General features: G+C 43.1%; 2 protein-coding genes across 7 annotated transcripts; one reads left to right on the forward strand and one right to left on the reverse strand.

Annotated features, from left to right (window-relative positions):
* Window positions 1-563: 563 nt before the first annotated feature.
* Window positions 564-11,855, reverse strand: LOC135516029 (leukotriene A-4 hydrolase-like). The gene is made up of 18 exons (XM_064939997.1): window positions 11,663-11,855; window positions 9,933-10,063; window positions 8,984-9,104; window positions 7,213-7,386; window positions 5,342-5,394; window positions 5,160-5,232; window positions 4,898-5,038; window positions 4,776-4,799; window positions 4,611-4,681; window positions 4,277-4,388; window positions 3,309-3,453; window positions 3,113-3,216; window positions 2,935-3,005; window positions 2,733-2,787; window positions 2,522-2,617; window positions 2,328-2,410; window positions 2,143-2,247; window positions 564-1,953 (listed from the first exon to the last, which is right to left on the reverse strand). The coding sequence occupies exons 1-18, from the start codon at window positions 11,816-11,818 to the stop codon at window positions 1,821-1,823; spliced, it is 1,848 nt and encodes a 615-aa protein (XP_064796069.1). The 5' UTR covers window positions 11,819-11,855; the 3' UTR covers window positions 564-1,820.
* Window positions 11,856-12,192: 337 nt separating this feature from the next.
* On the forward strand, window positions 12,193-17,018 carry LOC135516033 (protein DENND6B-like). 6 transcript variants are annotated; one of them, XR_010451890.1, is made up of 10 exons: window positions 12,193-12,575; window positions 12,789-12,825; window positions 12,949-12,991; window positions 14,203-14,283; window positions 14,381-14,496; window positions 14,614-14,756; window positions 15,100-15,222; window positions 15,323-15,418; window positions 15,510-16,707; window positions 16,834-17,018. XR_010451890.1 is itself a non-coding variant. In XM_064940006.1 (10 exons), the coding sequence occupies exons 7-10, from the start codon at window positions 15,146-15,148 to the stop codon at window positions 15,850-15,852; spliced, it is 438 nt and encodes a 145-aa protein (XP_064796078.1). In that variant the 5' UTR covers window positions 12,193-12,575; window positions 12,789-12,825; window positions 12,949-12,991; window positions 14,203-14,283; window positions 14,381-14,496; window positions 14,614-14,756; window positions 15,100-15,145; the 3' UTR covers window positions 15,853-17,018. The 6 variants fall into 6 exon arrangements, 3 of the variants coding, with proteins under 3 accessions (XP_064796078.1, XP_064796076.1, XP_064796077.1); XR_010451889.1 differs by having other exon boundaries at window positions 15,510-16,221; window positions 16,337-17,018; XR_010451888.1 differs by having other exon boundaries at window positions 15,510-16,038; window positions 16,114-17,018.
* Window positions 17,019-19,068: the final 2,050 nt, after the last annotated feature.

A 19,068-nucleotide genomic window follows, 5' to 3' on the forward strand; every position in this document is an offset into this window, starting at 1 on the left:
CACCTGAGGCACCAGCTCGTCTCTTCAGATATGTATATTTAACATACTGTGAAAATGCATTCAAAATAGTCCTGCGTACTAGTGCCGTTGCCTTAGGTCTTGGATTTCCGAGACTACGTTCAGAACAGTTGAGATTTGAACCCACAACCCCAGAGCAACACTCAGACAGGGATTCAATCCGATCACATGCTACAAGCATTGCAGCTTTTAAAGGCAATGTTCCCGTGTTCGCAGAGATCCCATTCACAGTACATGCTGCATCCTGGCTCAATCTCAAGTTATATGCCTATAACCAGCAATCAGATTAAATCCTGGCCTCAATCTGGGTGCCCTATATCCTACAAAGCACATATCCCAGATCCAGCACATCTACCTACCAGCCCTTCTCTGTCTGAAGCAGCAGAATGTGATGGAAGTCTGTAGTCCAGTGTTGATTGGTAACCATCTCTCAGATTCTTTCTTCACTTCTCAGAATTACTGGTAGAGGGGAAATGCTGGGACGTGAGACTGCCTAATACTGTCAGCTGATCATGAAGAAACAGAAAAATACACAAGACATTCAATACTCTCTGATAATGGTGTTTAATGGCGTCAAAGAAAAGCATGAGATAATTGCAACTAATTCACACAGGTTCTGTATTTGCATTCTGGACAAGATTTAACCGTTCTAAAACGAGTTTCCCAAAATATTAAATAAATAAAAAACTTTATTTAGAACTTTTCTGCCCCGAGATGAATACCTGGATGTCTGGGTTGAAGTCCATTCTGAATTGGTTGCGAATTCTACACATTACAACAGGTAATGTATGGTTACCAATACCATAAGGAAACATTTCATTTGTTAAAACTCATTCTCTTAAAACAATTTGAAATAATTACAGTGGTCTGAAATACTCTAAGATCATGTTGTGGGTTGTCTATAATAATTCCCTTCGTGTTTTTAAATATCCAAATACATTTCCCAGAAGTTATAAGATCAAACAATTGTATGAAAGGGAATAAGCAAACATATGACAAAGAAAAATACTGGTTTGATCAAGTGTTAACCGACAATAGTATTACTTGCATTAGTAATTCAGAACAAGAAAGGGTAGGATATATAGAAATAACGCAGCTCAAATTGAAAAATCATTCAAACAAAAATAATGATGATAAACAAGGCTTCATAGGATTTCTGTTATTAAACAAGGCTTCATAGGATTTCTGTTATTAAACAAGGCTTCATAGGATTTCTGTTATTAAACAAGGCTTCATAGGATTTCTGTTAATGCAATGACATGCAGCCAATGAAAACGTCCGCTTTAGGTAGAATGCCAGGAGTCACTTGTCGATTTGACAGATCTAACAATTCCACCTCCGTTGTCAAAACAAAAGCTATGGTGATGTCTGCTAAAGCAGATCTGGTTGAATAGATCCATAATATTTTAAATGGTGAGTGTTTTGTGGCATATGCTTTTTATAAAAGGTTTGTCAAATTAATAGACTTTCATGCCTTAGTTTAATTGGTTTAAATTAAAACCTACTTCCTTCAATTCAAATTCTGTTTCCTGTGGGGTGTGGCCAATTCAAATTGAATTCAATTCAAAAATTCAGAATTGACCCCAACCCTGCTCGACATATCACAAACCTTAATGTAAAAACAAACAGATACAAGCCAATTCTGAATAGCTGCCAAGCAAAGTAGAGACCGTTATAAAAAGTGGGGGTGCGGCTGGAAGCTTCTCTTGCTTTCTCTGTTTTTTTTTTATGCAACGGGGTGGGGTGTGTGAACCGGTAATAATGCCAGTCTTGGAGTGCTTCTGGTGGGATTCCAATTAGAATCAGGTGCTCTTGTCGTTGTCCACCTTCAGGTCCTTGGCCACCAGATTGGCCGTTACCGGGTGCATGGCAGCGCGGTGGGCTATGAACACACGCACCGCCTCCTCATGATACTTATCAAAGTTATACACTTCTCTAAAAGAAGAGAGGGAGAACAAGAGGGATTAGGTAGAACACACACACACAAAAGGGTCTCTAAATAAGAGAATAGGACTCATCATGTTTTTAACAAGATGCTGCATAGAAATAATTTGATCCAGAAAGCACAACAACCCATGGCATCTAATAACAGAGATAGTCTCAGATAGTGGTGCCGTTGGTTACTTGAATAGTGGCCGTGTGAACTTCATCCTCCCCTGCTCTGTCGCCATCTTCAGTGCCATGGGAACAGCATCCTCCCACTTGGACTTGACACACAGCCGCAGCCACCTGGAAGAAGGGAGCAAACAGTGAGAGACAATGACACACAGACACATACTGCATGATGGGACCCCAGAACAGGAACTCGCCTGAAGCGGATCTCTGCGTTGTTGAAGGCGTTGAGTTGGTACACTTCCTGCATCCTCTTCACATGGCTGAGGGGGAGGGGCTCCTAGGGGGAGAAGATATGGTCATTGGTCCGCTTTGGATTCAAATAGAGCGATCACATGGCTTATGGAAAGTTGCTATGACGACCGGGTGAGTGACAGTGAGGCGTGTCTACCTGTTGCAGGAGCAGAGACAGGAACTCTATGAGCTGGTGGGTGGAGAGAGTCTTCACATCCCCCTCACTGAAATTCCCCAGATCCCCCTCTTTGGTCTAGAGGGGCAGAGAGAAATTAACAACACAGTAATACTTGTACAAAAAAAGCTATGTTCTATCATCCTGAGGTTCTAGAACATACACATTATCAATGCGGAGCATGTACCCTCACCTTCATCCATCTCTTACACAGCGCGATGCAGGCGTCTGCCATGGTGCTGTCATATCTGGGGAGGAGGGGGGGCATCGATTTAACTCACACCTCCGATTGACTGGACAGGTAAACAATGACAACCAAAAACAGACCCACAAAATAACAGAAGTGGGGCTCAAAGGTGTAACAGCCAGGTGAGTGATTCTCAAGGGAAACTCACTGTGGTTTGACGGGGGGCATCCCAGGGGTGTGCATCCAGGCGTTCCAGTCCACCTTATTCAGGATGTCCACCTGTGATCGGATAGGGAGCAGTAAAGGTGAAACAGAGAGAAGTTCAAGAGCCACAGCAAGAGGATTTGATAGCAACTTGGTTAGGTGGAGAGTGGTGGTTACTGTACCTTGTTCTTAAAATAGGTGAAGAGGTAGTGTTTCCACTCCTCAGTAGTGATGCTGCTGTAAGAAAACAGCTGGATGTACGACTTAACAAAACCCATAAACACCTCTGCAAGAGACACAACCAATTACATGAAGCAAGGGACTTCATTTTTATTACTGAATGAAATGCAACTGTGTGTGTGTGTCTCTCTATCTCACCAGGTCCTCCCATGAGCTCCTCCAGGTGGTAGAGAAGAGCGAAACCCTTCTCGTAGGGGACTGAGGAGAAGGCTTCGTCAAGGTCCACCTCATTCAGGTTGGGAACCAGGTTGGTCAGAGGGTTGTTGGCCCCAAACGTGTTCACCTGGGAGACAGATGTAACAGATCAGATCAGTTGCACCCGCACGCAAACAAACACAGGTACGAATAAACAGCTAAGCGACTCCAGTGAAGTCGGACACATTACTTTAGCCTTGTTCACACTGCAGGCCTCAATGCTCAACTCAGTTTTGTTTTTCCAAATCATTTGTAACTTCCAAACAGGAAGTTACAAGTGACCAAATTTGATTTGTGTGTGTTCAGACAGCAGTCATTAACTTACATGGTTATGCCAGTTGTCATAGTAATGAAGGGTGTGTGCACAGTGGTGTAGGCTGATAGGAAGCACGAGCACCACTACCAATCAACTCAGAAGTTATGTAGTGAGCTAAGGTGACAAAGCCTGCCATGGACGTTTCCCAGTTGCTTTGAATGACCAAAATCATGACCTAACTTTCAAAACAAGGCCTTTTTGTTTAGCCACAGCAGTCAACTAGCTAGCTAGGTGGCTGTTTATCTCTCTAGCACATTCACTAATGTTGGTCAACAATTAACAAGCTATTTAGCTACCACATGTTCTTGTCAAACTGTCAGAGTAGCTAGCAAGCAACAAGATATGCCAAATAAAAACCACTTGAGAGCAAATTAATCCACGAAAGGTGGTTTGAAATGTGACTCAAAATATCCAATTCCATGTGCTTTTTGGGTGTTCAAACCTCAGGAAAAATAACAGATTATATATATATATATTTTTAAAGGATTGGAGTCAGTTCAAACTGCCAATGTGAACAAGGCTTAAAAGTGTACTCCTGTATGTACCAGTGTTACAGTGTACTCGTGTGTGTGTGTGTGTGTGTGTGTTCGCTCACCGATTCCTGCAGCTCCTTCCAGCCGCCCATGGCCTTGAACTGTCTGAACTGTTCACTCTCCATAGACCTGCCAATCATTCTCTCAAGGTACACCGTGTGACCCTCATTCAGCCTGGAGAAGGAAGGGGCACAGACACTAATTATGAACTCATTAACTCCGGAAAGCGATCTTCCTTTTCCATCTCTCACTCCCATTTGTCTGATACTCAGTTATGTCTAATTTGACATATCATTCCCACAAATTTGACATATCATTCCCACAAATTTGACATATCATTCCCATTCCTTCAAGCGAGAAAAAAACATTGATAGACTGTTTTTCTCTGTGTCGTACCAGAAGTGCTCCCAGGTCTTGTTGGTCACCAGGTTGCCAGTCCAGCTGTGAGAGATCTCATGGGCTATGACCTGGAGAGAGAAACAGGAGAAGGACACAGGTTAACACACCCGTACACAGATATAAAACACATACTTGAGAAGACATGGACACCTGTGAACTTACATTGGACAAGGATCTGTCTCCAGCCTAGAAGATAAACATAGTATGAAAGGAATGTTACAACAACAACAAAAATACACAGACAGGGGGATTTGGTATTGTGATGTGTGTGTAAGGTCTCTCACCAGCAGCGTGGGGGTGGCATAGGTAAGGCAGGGGTTCTCCATGCCTCCATATGGGAAGGAGGGGGGCAGGACCAGGATGTCATACTGGCCCCACACATACGGCCCCGCAAGGCCCTCAGCGGTCTTCAACATGGTCTCTGTCTGAGAGGGACATACACACCTTTTGGCAAGGCTGACATTTCAATATTACAAACTCTGCTGATGTAGGATGAGACAAATGACATACGTACCACACAGATACAGTAAATAATACTAAACCCACCTCCGAGAACTCATATGCTGCCTTGTCCACAAACTCCTTCTCTGACCAAACACGAGACCTGGGCCCAATCTCTCTAGTAAACAACAAACATTTATTACTAATATTTCACTGATCATTTATTAATTTAAAATAATTTGTAGGAAAACTGGGCAATAGTTATATGTATGGGTGGGTGTGTGTACCTGCTCTCCAGAGCTCCTACCACGATGGCAATGAGGTAAGAGGGCATGGGCACCTGGGAGGTGTCAAAGGTCAACAAACACAGCGGTCAGACACACAGCCATGGACCTGCTCCAGTCACTGACAATGTACAGAACCAGTTAAAAGTTTGGACACACCTACTGTACTCATTCAAGGGTTTTTCTTTATTTGTAATATTTTCTACATTGTAGAATAATAGTGAAGGCATCAAAACTATAAAAGAACAAATATCGAATCACAAGGTAAAGAAATCTAAATATATTTTATATTTGAGATTCTTCAAAGTAGCCACCCTTTGTGCAAAGCTGTCATCAAGGCACTCTTGTTATTCTCCCAACCAGCTTCATGAGGAATGGTTTTTCAACGGTCTTGAAGGAGTTCCCACATGTTGAGCACATATTGGCTGCTTTTCCTTCACTCTGCAGTCCAACTCATCCCAAACCATCTCAATTGGGTTGAGGTCGGTGATTGTGGAGGCCAGGTCATCTGATGCAGCACTCCATCACTCTCCTTGGTCAAATAGTCCTTACACAGTCTGGAGGTGTGTTTTGGGTCATTGTCCAACTAAGCTCAAACCAGATGGGATGGCGTATCGCTGCAGAATGCTGTGGGAGCCATGCTGGTTAAGTGTGCCTTAAATTCTAAATAAATCACTGACAGTGTCACCAGCAAAGCACTCCCACACCATCACACCTCTTCCTCCATGCTTCACGGTGGGAAAAACACATGCGTAGATCATCCGTTCACCTACTCCGCATCTCACAAAGACACAGCGGTTGGAACCAACTATCTACAATTTGTCCTCATCAGACCAAAGGACTGATTTCCACTGGTCTAATGTCCATTGCTCGTGTTTCTTGGCCCAAGCAATTCTCTTCTCATTGGTGTCCTTTAGTAGTGGTTTCTTTGCTGCAATTCAACCATGAAGGCCTGATTCACGTGTTCTCCTCTGAACAGTTGATGTTGAGATGTGTCTGTTACTTGAACTCTGAAGGATTTATTTGGGCTGCAACTTCTGAGGCTGGTAACTCTAATGAACTTATCCTCTACAGTAGATGTATTTCTGGGTCTTACTTTCCAGTGGCGGTCCTCATGAGAGCCAGTTTCATCTTAGTGCTTGATGGTTTTTGCGACTGCACTTCAAAGTTCTTGAACTTTTCCGGATTGACTGACCTTCATGTCTTAAAGTAATGATGGACTGTCGTTTCTCTTTGCTTATTTGAGCTGTTCTTGCCATAATATGGACTTGGTCTTTTACCAAATAGGGCTATCTTCTGTATACCACCCCAACCTTGTCACAACACAACCGATTGGCTCAAACGCATTAAAAAGGAAAGAAATTCTACAAATGAAATTTTAACCATACACACTTGTTAATTGAAATGCATTCCAAGTTACTACCTCATGGAGGTGGTTGAGAGAATGCCAAGAGTGTGCAAAGCTGTCATCAAGGCAAAGAGGTGGCTACTTTGAAGAATCTCAAATATATCTTGATTTTGTTTAGCACTTTTTTGGTTACTACATGATTACATATGTGTTATTTCAGAGTTGACGTCTTCACTATTATTCTACAATGTAGAAAATAGTAAAAATAAAGAAAATCCCTCCAAACTTTTGACTGGTACTGCATTTCATTCAGATTGCTGGCGTTCCTTTTGTTATCTGGCTGTTTCATCTAAACATTCCTTGTAATCAATTCGTTATTGCTTGATCAGCAGCTACTTTGGCTGCGCTGTACCTTGAACAGTCAAGCCAAAAAGCAAGACTGACTTACTGTATAAAGCTATGGATGAAAATGGATGGTTGGATGGAGAAATGGATAGAAACAGTGATCGAGAATAGAAACACTGACTGGTTGTCTGAAGCGGTAGATGGCCCGGCTGCTGTCGTGGGGATCAGGCTCCTCTCCGTCCCGTACAGCGCTCATCACAGCCACCAGCTCCTTGGGGACAGACACCTGGGCATAGTAGGTGTGCTTCATGGCGGGAGTATCCTGGCAGGGTACCATGCTCCTGCAATGGGTGGCCTGGAGGGGTTTGAGGTGGTTATTAGCACATTATCACATCAACCACCTAATCTGGATTTATCTCCAAGGAGGGGACGGATATGTCATGTAAGTAAACAAAGTAATATTGTGTGCAATAATATAGAGGGCTGTTCATATCAATATCAGCGACAGAGAAGACAATGATCAAGGTCCTCATTAAACTTATCTGTGCGGCAGCGGGACACTGCACCTTTGGACACACAGGTGATACTGTGACGGCCCTGAATGTTTCTGAACCGTCTCAGTGCAGCTCCTTCCAATAGGGCACTTTCCCTTTAATTCCCAATTAAATAGCCAGCATCAGCTGCGCGAAGGTGTTTTTTTTTTATGGAGACGTGAATGAGGATGTGGTCAACCCTCAGTTCCGAAGCTTCTCTATTCCGTTGCCGTTAAACGTGTGTTTTGTAGCCTAATAGTTTACCCAGGATCGGATCCATTCTTTGCGTCCGTGGACTACACCTCTCCGTTCTTCGTGGCCTTTCTCCGCTGGAGATCTATTGGCGGATTGGATTGTCTGACTGACCGACTGACTACCACCTTTTTGTATACGGTATTTCATTTGTTTTGATGTCATGTATACGGTGATGATGTATGTAGGTTAGTTGTAGTTCTGTGGTAAAATAATTGTTATATTGATTGTATGATTAATACTGGGTTTACGCTACCCTTGAATGAACGGACAAACATTGCGTGACTAAGGACACGGGAGTTCCCTGAACTCCTTTACCGGGCTGGACTCTTTTTAGGCCCGAGGTATAGGACATTTCTAGAAGAACCAGAACTCATTGTGATATAATAATATGTGTGTGTAATCATTGATGTTGCTAATACAACCCACGCAAAAGAATATAGTTGTTTTTGAAGTTCTTTCCAATGTTTTAAGGGTTTATGAAAAGTTTATTTCCATCCTGACTTTTGCACAAGTCCTTTGTATTGGTGTAGACTTGACGGACCAGATGGGACTCATTCCCTCCCAAACTAAAAGGAGAAACCAGTTTTCTCTGGTAGGCAAAACCTACCTGGCACCCCTATAAATAATAACCTCAAGTCAAAACCGTTACAATACACACAAAAAAAAGAGGGAGAAGAGGAGGGGGATATAACTAAGAAAGAAAGCAGGGGCAAAAGCAACCTCACCTGACACAGGTTACAATCAAATGATTCAATCTTTCTTCTGCTCAGAACTTCAAAGAGCAGAACAGGTTTCTGTGTGTGATTACAACACTAGTGGTTGGATGTTGCAGAAGATAGGGTTGGGAAAGTGTTCCCTTGTGATGTCTTTTGAGACAGTCTTACAACAACTTTCACAGTTAAAATGACCGTTGAGCAAGACTGGCATCCAACCAAAAATAATAATAATAAGAGCTTCTAGTCACGGAAGTGGTTTCTGTGCGTGACTACAGATATGGGCAGATATTGTGAAAATGTGGCATTTTGATTGCCAGTCTTGCAACTACTTTTACCATAGAAGTACTGTTCGTGGAGCAGTCTTTTGTTGAATTAGAACGAGCCCAACCCAAATATAAGACTTTACGTTTGTGCATGTCCATAAACTCACAGTGTATGTGTGTGTTACCTGGCACTGGCTGAAGAGGTAGGGGTGTTTCTTCCCAGCAGTCTGTTCAGGAGTGAGCCACTGCAGCGCAGAAGCATTAGGAGCCGTCTCATAGGTCACCTCCACGACCACATGCTGACCCCTGAGAAACAAACACACACACACACACTAAATATTACCTCTAAGCCAGTATCCATCAGTTCAATCTCTGAGGGTTGAGTTACATGGGGTGGAATCAGTGATGTGCAGTGCTCTGAAAGTTACAGATAGAAATGGAATGAATAGAGAAGACACTATTCCCCACTCTATATGACAAAATCAATATCTGTTCTACACAATTATTTTTTTTCTGAATGTTCTGTAACATGACATCTTCCTGAACAGGCCCCTAAGGTGTGAGAGTGAGACAGAGGGGGTGGTTATGTCGGGGTAGGTTCCTTGTCAATCATTGGCTTATTGGTAAAATCAGCAGTCAGACAATATCTTCTTTAAGTAAATAAATCAAACCTTTATTAATGCAATTGCAGGCAGAAGTTAACAAGAGAAACAGAGCATGTATGTCTCAGAGTAAGTTCTGCAACCAAGCAAAGGGCGCAGCTGATTATAATATATACCTATGATCGTCCCCTGGTGATGTTATCATCTACATCAATGTATGTGTGCAGCAATAAGCTGACGTTACCTTATAAGGTAACCTAGTAGCTTCTCTAAATTCTAAGTATCATATTCATTTTCCACTGTCACACGAGATCAAAAGTGTCAAAACCAGACCGTGTTCACTTCTCAGATCTTTACCGAGTTCCGGTCTGACTTACACCCAGCCTGCAGGCACGCTCTGGCAACAGCTATGGCGTAACCGCAAAGACTGATATAGATAGCTTGTGAAAAGTATAGTGCCAGAGATTCAGACACATAGCAACAGTATAATAGTGAGCATATGATTCTTAAGGTCCCCTTCCCCTACAGTTACCTGGAGAGGTCAAATGGCAGTGTGATCTCCAGAGGGGTTCCCATGAAGCTGTGCTTGGGTCCCAGAGTGAACTTTGCTGCCTGTCCATTGGCTGTTACCTTGGAGACCTTCAGGTCCTTTGTGTCAAGGGTCTGATGGTAGGGAGGAGAGAGAGAGAGATTAAAGAAAAGGGGAAGTGGGGCGATACGTTTGGGTAACCAACAGTGTCAACAACTACAAGAACCACAACCTCCAACTTCCCCCAGATTGTGACTCTAAAACAGCTGTCACCATAAGAAATACACATTTCTATCTCAACCTGGCCCTGAGAGGCTGACTACATTTTCTACACCTGCTGTGAGAGACACAGTCTGAACTCCGATCTAAAGTTCACGCGGCTGGTATCACACGCCAGCTCGACCTGTCAAAGTCGTACTGTCACTGAGCAGAACAGTGTCATAAAGTACATATGGCTAGCTACATATCATTCCTGAATGTGACCCACTAATGATCAGATTTGCAATGAGTGAGATTCAAATCAGAGCTTGTCTTGCAGCGTGATACGTTGTGTCTGATAAGCTCAATTAATTGCTTTGTAGCAGCGTACTGAAACAGGTGAAACGAAACAAGGGGGTGGGTATAATTTGTTGTACGTTCCAATATGAATCTGTTCCAAAAACTTCGTAAACAAGGTTGCCAACAAACAACGCACACAAAAGTTGTATAGCGGCAGAATAAGATGCTGGGTCGGGGGTGGGCTGTTTCATTAAGCTTATTTCTGAAAAATGTCTGTCCTCACTCTGGTAGCCTATGGACAAACATTAAGAATAAGATACGTGGGGACGTTGACCCACTTATTCTGGACATGTCCTAAATTACATGTTTACTGGGCTCTCATTTTTGATTACTTATCTAGAGCCTTTGATAGAGTTCTAGCCCCAGACCCATTGACCGCTCTGTTTGGTACAGTTGATGGGAATAACCACGAAGGGAAAGCTGTCTCTTTTTGTACTCTATTAGCCAAAAGGCTCATATTACAATTTTGGAAACTGGAGACTGTACCTACATTTGAAATGTGGTTACGAGATTTAGGGAATGTCGATACAATACCTCCAATAGAAGTTCAATGTTTTACAAAATATGGGAGCCGATACTGGATAAATGGTCTAGTCCCGCTTCATAACTGGTTGACGATCTGCTGCTACTCTGTGCTGTACTCCCAATATTTATTTTTGGCTTAACTACACTGCTTGTAATGACTATATGCCGTCTTCTTATACATGTACCACCAAATAGGATTTTGTTTTATTTTGTGTATGTGTGAGTTAAGTTTTGTTCTCTAAATTGGCCATCCCATTCAACAGTATAATGATTGTCATTGTTAGTATTGCTGTCTTTATGATTTTTTATTGTAAAATAAACATTATTAAAAAAAAGAATAAAATACGTGGTGAGTTGATGCCTATTCGGCAGCTAGTTAGCGAGGTGAATTGATCATGCTACTTTGTATGCGTTGTTTGAAGGCAACCTTGTACTTTAAGAAGTTTTTGGAACAGATCCCTGTTGGAAAGTTCCACAAATGATACCCACCCGAAACAATGTGCACTGAAACAAGGCTTTTTCCCACGTCAAATTAATTAGCAACACAAAGGCATTTGCTAGCAAGAATGAATGAATTTGGCTAGCTAACGTTAGTTTACTAACGTTAACTTGCTGGCTATCCAGATTGAGAAATTAGATAAATACTGTACCAAAGACGTGAAATGATCCACTAACACCTCCACGGTGAGCGCGACCTTAGCTTTGAGGACATGGCTGTCAAAATCCACATGGAAGGTGAGATTCAGGTGCTTGGTAACGCACTTGGAAAATGAGGAAAATGAGCAGGGGTCTATAGCTGAAGTCATGTTCGGTCCAGAATCATGAGAGAGCGCAAAACACTTGCATTTGTAATGAACTACAACCCAGCTCACCGCACGTCCATGTGACAGCGCCCTGCTGCATGCATTGTGGGAGTTGTAGTTTACTCTGGAGCTGAACGCGAGTTTCTTTCAAATGTTTTTTATTTTATTTTACTAGGCAAGTCAGTTAAGAACAAATTCTTATTTTTTTAACTTTTTTTTTTTCACAATGACGGCCTAGGAACAGTGGGTTAATTGCCTGTTCAAAGGCAGAACGACAGATTTGTACCTTGTCAGCTCGGGGATTCGTACTTGCAACCTTTCGGTTACTAGTCAAACGCTCTAACCACTAGGCTACCCTAAATTTCCGTCCCCTTTCAACGATTTATTTATTTGCATTAGTAAACACTTCGGGGAAACATTTGAATCATGTTGATTTCGAAGCAGTCTTTCAATAGCACTTGATTTTTGCAGAACAACTATCTAATGTAACTATAGGACAGGGGGATTCAGCTGTCATTTCAAGCACTTCACACTGTGGAGAGGCGAAGCGTCTTGCTTTCACGTCACGAAGTAAATAGCCGACAGGGCAGCACAATTATTCGGGGCAATGAGGAAATGGACATCTGATTCGTGATGGACTCGTTAGACAGCTCCGAATCTCGTCTTGTCGAGAATACAGAATCGAGTTTGCCATGGGCCCGGTTCTCTTCGTGGCTGGAGTGTGTCTGCGTCGTTACTTTCGACCTCGGCCAAGCCAGAGGTATTTATCGGTTGCAATGTACTTTACTGTAGTGTAGCATCCCTAAAATGTGTTGCTGACACCCAATCTAGCTAGCTAGGTAGCGTGCTAATGATGTTAATGTGTACAGAGTGGTTTGCTTGCAGAAAGAAATCATGATCCACATCAACCTCATGTGTTTAATAATCTGGCCAGTGACATCATGACATATTGGCATTTTTTCCTCTATTCCAGCTGGTGTACCCCACACCATGTGAAACTCACTGAGGAGGTATGAAATTAATTTATGCTCATAATTTTTGTGATGCACCCCATACATAACAAGCTAGTTGCCTGTCAATGAATAAATCATTTTGTAAGACCCTGATTGTGCTTCCTCTCCTTTAAACTCCAGAAAACTAGCGTTTGCTACCTGTCATTCCCTGGCTTTTACTCAGGTTAGTGTATTAGATGACACATTCTGTCATCACAAAATACATTACAGTCAAAGTCAGAGGCCTAACCCCAAATCAATCCAGGGCCCTATGCACTTGTGGAGATCTGACATGATTTGATGGCTTTTAACAATATGGTGAAACTTCTACCTATCAGAAGTTGGAACTATTACCATATTGCAGAGTTCCCCAACTGGCGGCCCGGCCGTGAGCCAAATTTTGTCCACGGGTGATTTTATTTGGCCCCCAAAGTTTTCTGAGCAAAACAAAAATAGTAAAAAAAATAATAATAATAATTACGTTTTATTGCTGGACACAAAAGACTGAAATAAAACTAGCAAATCAGCTCCAAGTGATTTTAATTTTGGAAATATGTTCCAAAGTATTCCCAGGCATAGTAGAGCGAGAGATACATGTGATCGTATACAAATGTAAGTAAAGTTGGAAATGATGTTTTATTCAAATATTACATCCATTTGGGCTTCTTGCAGGCAATTTGCAGTCTACAAATGATTTGTAATTATGTTCTGGCCCTCTGACCAGCTGCTCAAGAAAAGATCGGCCCGCGGCTGAATTTAGTTGATGATCTTTGCCAAATTGCTTGCACCTGTCAAATCCACTCAGATCTCCACAAGTGTATAGGGCGTAGGGTCTAGGGGTCGATTTGGGATTGGACCAAAAATCTATATCAGTCACATGACCTGTGTGATGTTTCCCAGGATGCCTTGGGGACACCCAGTTCAGTTTCAGTTTGCGTCAGTCTGTGGGCCGCAGGGGCTCCTGGTTTGTAGAGGAGAATGCCGTCACACTACTGGTGAGCCCTCTGTCTGGCCCAATCCCAAATCATATTTATGAAGATCTGATTGGATTTGACAGGTGTAAGCAATAGGGTAATAGTTGCCCTCTGATAGGCTAGGTGAAAGTTTCACTATATTGCTTATATCAACCAAGTCCTCTCACATCTCCACAAGTGCATAGGGTGTAGGGCTTAGTCTTAGCGGTCGATTTGTGATTGGGCTTCTCATCGGCCCTTTGCTGTGGTCTGACTGAACAACTGGTCCAGGGACAGTTTGGTTGCTTACTTTTTAGGGTTATGGTTGATTCTTTGGTAGGGACCGCTAATCTGAAATCAGTGACTGGAGTGGAATATTCATGTCAGCCACCACTAAACTTCTGTCATTGCAATAACTTATCATCTAACCTTTCCCCCTTAGCGAGCGCTGGCCCATTTCTATGGCTATGTCTACTTCAGACAAGTCGAGGACACCGCCGTCAAAAGAGGCTACTTTCAGAAGGTGAGAAACTTATGTTGCAGATCTGCTTAGTAATCAGAACCACAATGTATTCACATTTGGTTTTCTTTCATTCTCTCTCCTGCCTGTCTCTTTCAAGCTCTCGCTAGTCTCTTGTACTGGTGTCCAGACTACCGTATGCCCACCTCTTTCAGTCCCTGCTGCAGATCATAGCTCCAGAGTATTTTGAGAAGTTGGAACCTTGCCTTGAAGCAGGTGGGGTGATATATAACCTCTTGTCTTATTTCTAATTCATCTCCCATTATAGTTAACTAGGGCTCTAAGGTACAGTCTGGATTCCCCTAACATCTTTCTCACTCTCCCACCATGCAGTGTGCAACGAGATTGTCCAATGGCAATCTACGGTGCCAGGGCTGACACTCAACCTACTTGTGATGGGCGTGGTCATGCAGGTCAGGATCCCATCCAAAAATGACAAACCAGGGGGGAGCCCGGTGAAACAAGGACAAAAGGAGGTTGGTATAGCTTTTTATGTAATGGGCCACGTGCCCATGAAAATGTGACTTCTCCATGATGTTAGTAAAGTTGATGTTAGTTGATGGGTATCGCTAGAGGACTTCATCTAAAAAGTATGTTTCTGTTATTACCAGAATCTTCTACCAGCCCCTATGATGCTATCGACCATACATGAGCTTGACCTCTTAAAGTGAATATCTAAACATATACTGTACATAGTTATGTATCTGTGTAAATTACATGGCTTGAACTTAGCTATATTTTCAGTTGAATTTGAGGATGCATTGTATTAGTGAAAGCAGCATCGTATATGAACTGACCTTTGCCCTCTGATCTGTCCAGGGGTTTCCAGTTCTTCCTGATCCACCTGCAGATCCTCTGGGAGCTCATGCTGATCGGGGAGCCCGTGGTCATCATGGCACCCTCTCCCACTGTCTCCTCGGAAACCGTGCTGGCCCTAGCGAGGTAAACAGAAAATTCATGAAATATGACATTTAGCGTCATGTGTATGTACCGTAACTCTGTGAGTTGGTAAAATCAAATTTGTCTTTCTCCCATCCTACAGCTCGATTGCTCCACTGCAGTATTGCTGTGAATACAGGCCCTACTTCACCATACACGACACTGAGTTTAAGGAGTATACCACTTCGACACAGGCACCGTGAGTAGGGATTACTCTAAACACTGTTTATACTCTGTCATACCCAAGGGGCAACTCAACTCACCCTGCTCCCTTTCTCTCCACTCTCCAGTCCCAATGTGATTCTGGGGGTCACTAATCCCTTCTTCATAAAGACCTTCCAGTCCTGGCCCCACATTACATGCCTTGGAGAACTCAAGATGTCAGGTGACCTGCCTGTGAAGGTGAAGAAACTAGCCAAGCTGAAAACACTGGACACTAAGACAGGTAAAACATCTGGAGTTATGGAACCAACATGGTTTGAGAGTGAGTTGGTGTGTAAGAACATGTTCTCCCAACCTGTAGGTATCTACACAGCACATAAAATGTTCCTTCAAAAAGAGAAGTCTCATCAAAAGACTCCTTCAAGGGATCCAGAGGAAGAGGCCATCCTGAGGTGCAGAGTGCCATTTTGAGGAGACATCTGTTAGAACTCACCCAGAGCTTCATCATCCCACTGTGTTGAGGGGACTGCCATCCCTACCACACATCCATCCCACCCCTATATAGACTGTCTGTCCTGCTGCATGCTGTGTGTCTCACCTGTCTCCCCCAGGAACACTGCCTGATGCCTCTGCTAGAGGTCTGTGACTCCTTGTAAGGTGGGTGACATTGATAGTATCAACATACCATAGAAACAGGTTTGCTATGTTTAAATACGTGTGTGTGTGTTTCAGACCCCTCAGATCTGTTTCCTTCAGTCAGGAGGAGTTCATGGGGACTCTGGAGCACGCTGGACCTCGGCTCACCTCTGTGCACAAAGGGGATTGGGTGGGCCTGTACAGGTGAGTCTGTCCATCTGCCACCTCATCTGTCATTTCTAACTATTGTATCTAGTTGTGGCACATATTTTTCTCAACAAATCATCCATAATGCATTGCACTTCGACGTATGGCCTAGTACGAAATTCTTCAGGTCCCCCCCAACTTCGATGGCTGGTATCGCCTGCGACATGGAAATGGCCCAGAAACCAGAATGTCTCCACCTAGAGGTCGTCTGTAATGCTGTGAGTTGATCCCCACAGCCTTGTTCACGCACACCTAAAGACATTAGTTTAACTCTACTTACAGAGCATCATGTGACCAATCAACTCAACCACACGACTCCACTGACTTTAATTCAGTTAGGAGTCCTTTCCTTACCCATAAGAGTTGGTTTGTTTTAATGTTTTGTTAATGATCTACTCACCCAGGACCTGCTGGGTTAGACCAAAGGCAAGTCAGAGGTGGAGATCGTGGACCTGGTCCTGAAGCTGAGAGGGAAACTGATCAGTAAAACTCATCAATATGTCCATTACACTCACCTCAACCATTTGTAACATGCTATATTTAGTGTAAGAAATGAATTCTGTGCCACAAACCATTGTGTACTATAGTCTGTCTGTCCTCCCAATCCAGATGAAGGCTGGAAAGCAGCAGCTCCCAGTGAAGGAAGGGGTGCTGGAGAACCTAGAGGGATACCTCCAGACTATCCTCAACTCTGTACCATAGGACATGCTGACTGTACTACACAGATACTGACTCTAACACTGACACACTGCTGAATAGATACAGAAACTGATGCTGAAGTGTTTTTTTTTTTGTCTTTTAAAAACAACCTGAAACTGAAAGTATTGCCATCAGCCAAACCACTACACCCTCTGAGTAATATAATGTAACAAACTAGAAGTTTAGGTGATATTAGAAACATGGCTATGGTTCATCAGGACAATAATATTAGATCAAGGGGAATAGAGAGTAGTTGAAATGTAGACTTTGAGATTATGCCTTCACTAAGTATCCTGATTATTACTAGTGGGATTGAAGCATATACCTGTGGAGAGGGACATGTTTGAGTATAGCCTTTTGCTCTATTCCAGCTATTCAGATGTAACATGCATAGTTGTTAGTGTAAAATATAACTATCATATGCACCTACCTATTTTAAAACTCCTGTCATTAAACGCATAAGGGGTAAATTACATTTAAGTGACTACATTTTGAGGCTTTCATCAATCTCAGTATATTCTATTGATCAAGCACAAATAAATCATGCTACATTGAAACACCTCTAAATATCCAGGTTACAACATCTTAGATTGCAGAGTTTATGTACAAAGGTATGTGGACACCCCTTCAAATTAGTGGCTTTGGCTATTTCGGGTACACCCGTTGCTGACAGTTTTAAATCGAGCAAACGGCAATGCAATGTCCATAGACAAACATTGGTAGTAAAATGGCCCGTACTGAAGAGCTCAGTGACTTTCAATGTGTCCCCCATCATAGGATGCCACATTTCCAACAAGTCAGTTTGTCAAATTTGTGGCAACGTCTAGGCGCAACAATAGCTCAGCCGTGAAGTAGTAGGCCACACAAGCTCACAGAACGGGACCCCGAGTGCTGAAGCGTGTAGAAATTGTCTGTCCTCGGTTGCAACACTCACTCCCGAGTTCCAAACTGCCTCTGGAAGCAACGTCAGCACAATAACTGTTAGTCGGGAGCTTCATGAAATGGGTTTCCATGGCTGAGCAGCCACACACAAGCCTAAGATCACCATGCGCAATGCCAAGCGTCGGCTGGAGTGGTGTAAAGCTCGCCGCCATTGGACTGGAGTGGTGAATCATGCTCCACCATCTGGCAGATGAATCTGGTTTTGGCGGATACCAGGAGAACCCTACATTCCCCAATGCAGTGCCAACTGTAAAGTTTGGTAGAGGAGGAATAATGGTCTGGGGCTGTTTTTCATGGTTCGGGCTAGGCCCCTTATGACATTCTAGATGATTCTGTGCTTCCAACTTTGTAGCAACAGTTTGGGGAAGGCCCTTTCCTGTTTCGGAATGACGATGCATAAAGCGAGGTCCATACAAAAATGGTTTGTCAGGAGCGGTGTGGAATAACTTAACTGTCCTGCACAGAGCCCTGACCTCACTAATGTTCTTGTGGCTGAATGGAAGCAAGTCCCCACAGCAATTTTCCAACATCTAGTGGAAAGCCTTCCCAGAAGAGTGGAGGCTGTTATTGCAGCAAAGGGACCAACTCTATGTCAATGCCCATGATTTTGGAATGAGATGTTCGACGAGCAGGTGTCCACATACTTTTGGCCATGTAGTGTACTTAGTGAACAGTAGACATGGCTGAAACTGCGCTTATTTCTTTAATGTTATAGTGGTCAATGAGTGCATAGAACACACGTAATACATGCATCATCTCTTGTGGGTATAGGCAGTTTTTCTTGTTTAAAGTTGACAGTGCCAATCCTAGCCAAAGCCACACCAGCTCCAAGCTAATTCTGCCAAGATATTCATCCATCAGCTAACATCTTTCTCCAACCACTCATTACGTTGCCGGTTACCAGTGAATGTAAAACGAATGCAGCTGATCAGGGCTTCTACCTCATTCACTGCACTCCCTTTTGTCTTGTCTACTAGGCCTGTGTTTACATAGGCAGTCCAATTGTGATTCCCCCCCCCCCCCTCCTAATTTGTCTTTTGACCAATCAGCTCAGATGTGAAAAGATCTGTGATTGGTCAAAAGACTAATTAGTGGAAAAAAATATCAGAATTGGGCTGCCTGCGTAAACACAGCCCTATTGTTTCTCAAATAGGTACAGTGTATGTGGTACTTAAATACTTTTTCTTCAGTTTTGTTTTGTGA

Source organism: Oncorhynchus masou, chromosome 27 (assembly GCF_036934945.1).
Source record: "Oncorhynchus masou masou isolate Uvic2021 chromosome 27, UVic_Omas_1.1, whole genome shotgun sequence".
In the NCBI taxonomy this organism is placed as follows: Eukaryota; Metazoa; Chordata; class Actinopteri; order Salmoniformes; family Salmonidae; genus Oncorhynchus; species Oncorhynchus masou.

Excerpts from the sequence above, each read along its gene's own strand:
- LOC135516033 (XM_064940004.1), top strand. The coding sequence starts at position 15,146 with ATGCTGATCGGGGAGCCCGTGGTCATCATGGCACCCTCTCCCACTGTC. Across the intron at positions 15,223-15,322 it reads ACCGTGCTGGCCCTAGCGAG|CTCGATTGCTCCACTGCAGT; the intron begins GTAAACAGAAAA and ends CCCATCCTACAG. Across the intron at positions 15,419-15,509 it reads ACCACTTCGACACAGGCACC|TCCCAATGTGATTCTGGGGG; the intron begins GTGAGTAGGGAT and ends TCCACTCTCCAG.
- LOC135516029 (XM_064939997.1), bottom strand. The coding sequence starts at position 11,818 with ATGACTTCAGCTATAGACCCCTGCTCATTTTCCTCATTTTCCAAGTGC. Across the intron at positions 3,006-3,112 it reads TCACCTATTTTAAGAACAAG|GTGGACATCCTGAATAAGGT; the intron begins GTACAGTAACCA and ends ATCCGATCACAG. Across the intron at positions 2,411-2,521 it reads TGTCTCTGCTCCTGCAACAG|GAGCCCCTCCCCCTCAGCCA; the intron begins GTAGACACGCCT and ends TTCTCCCCCTAG.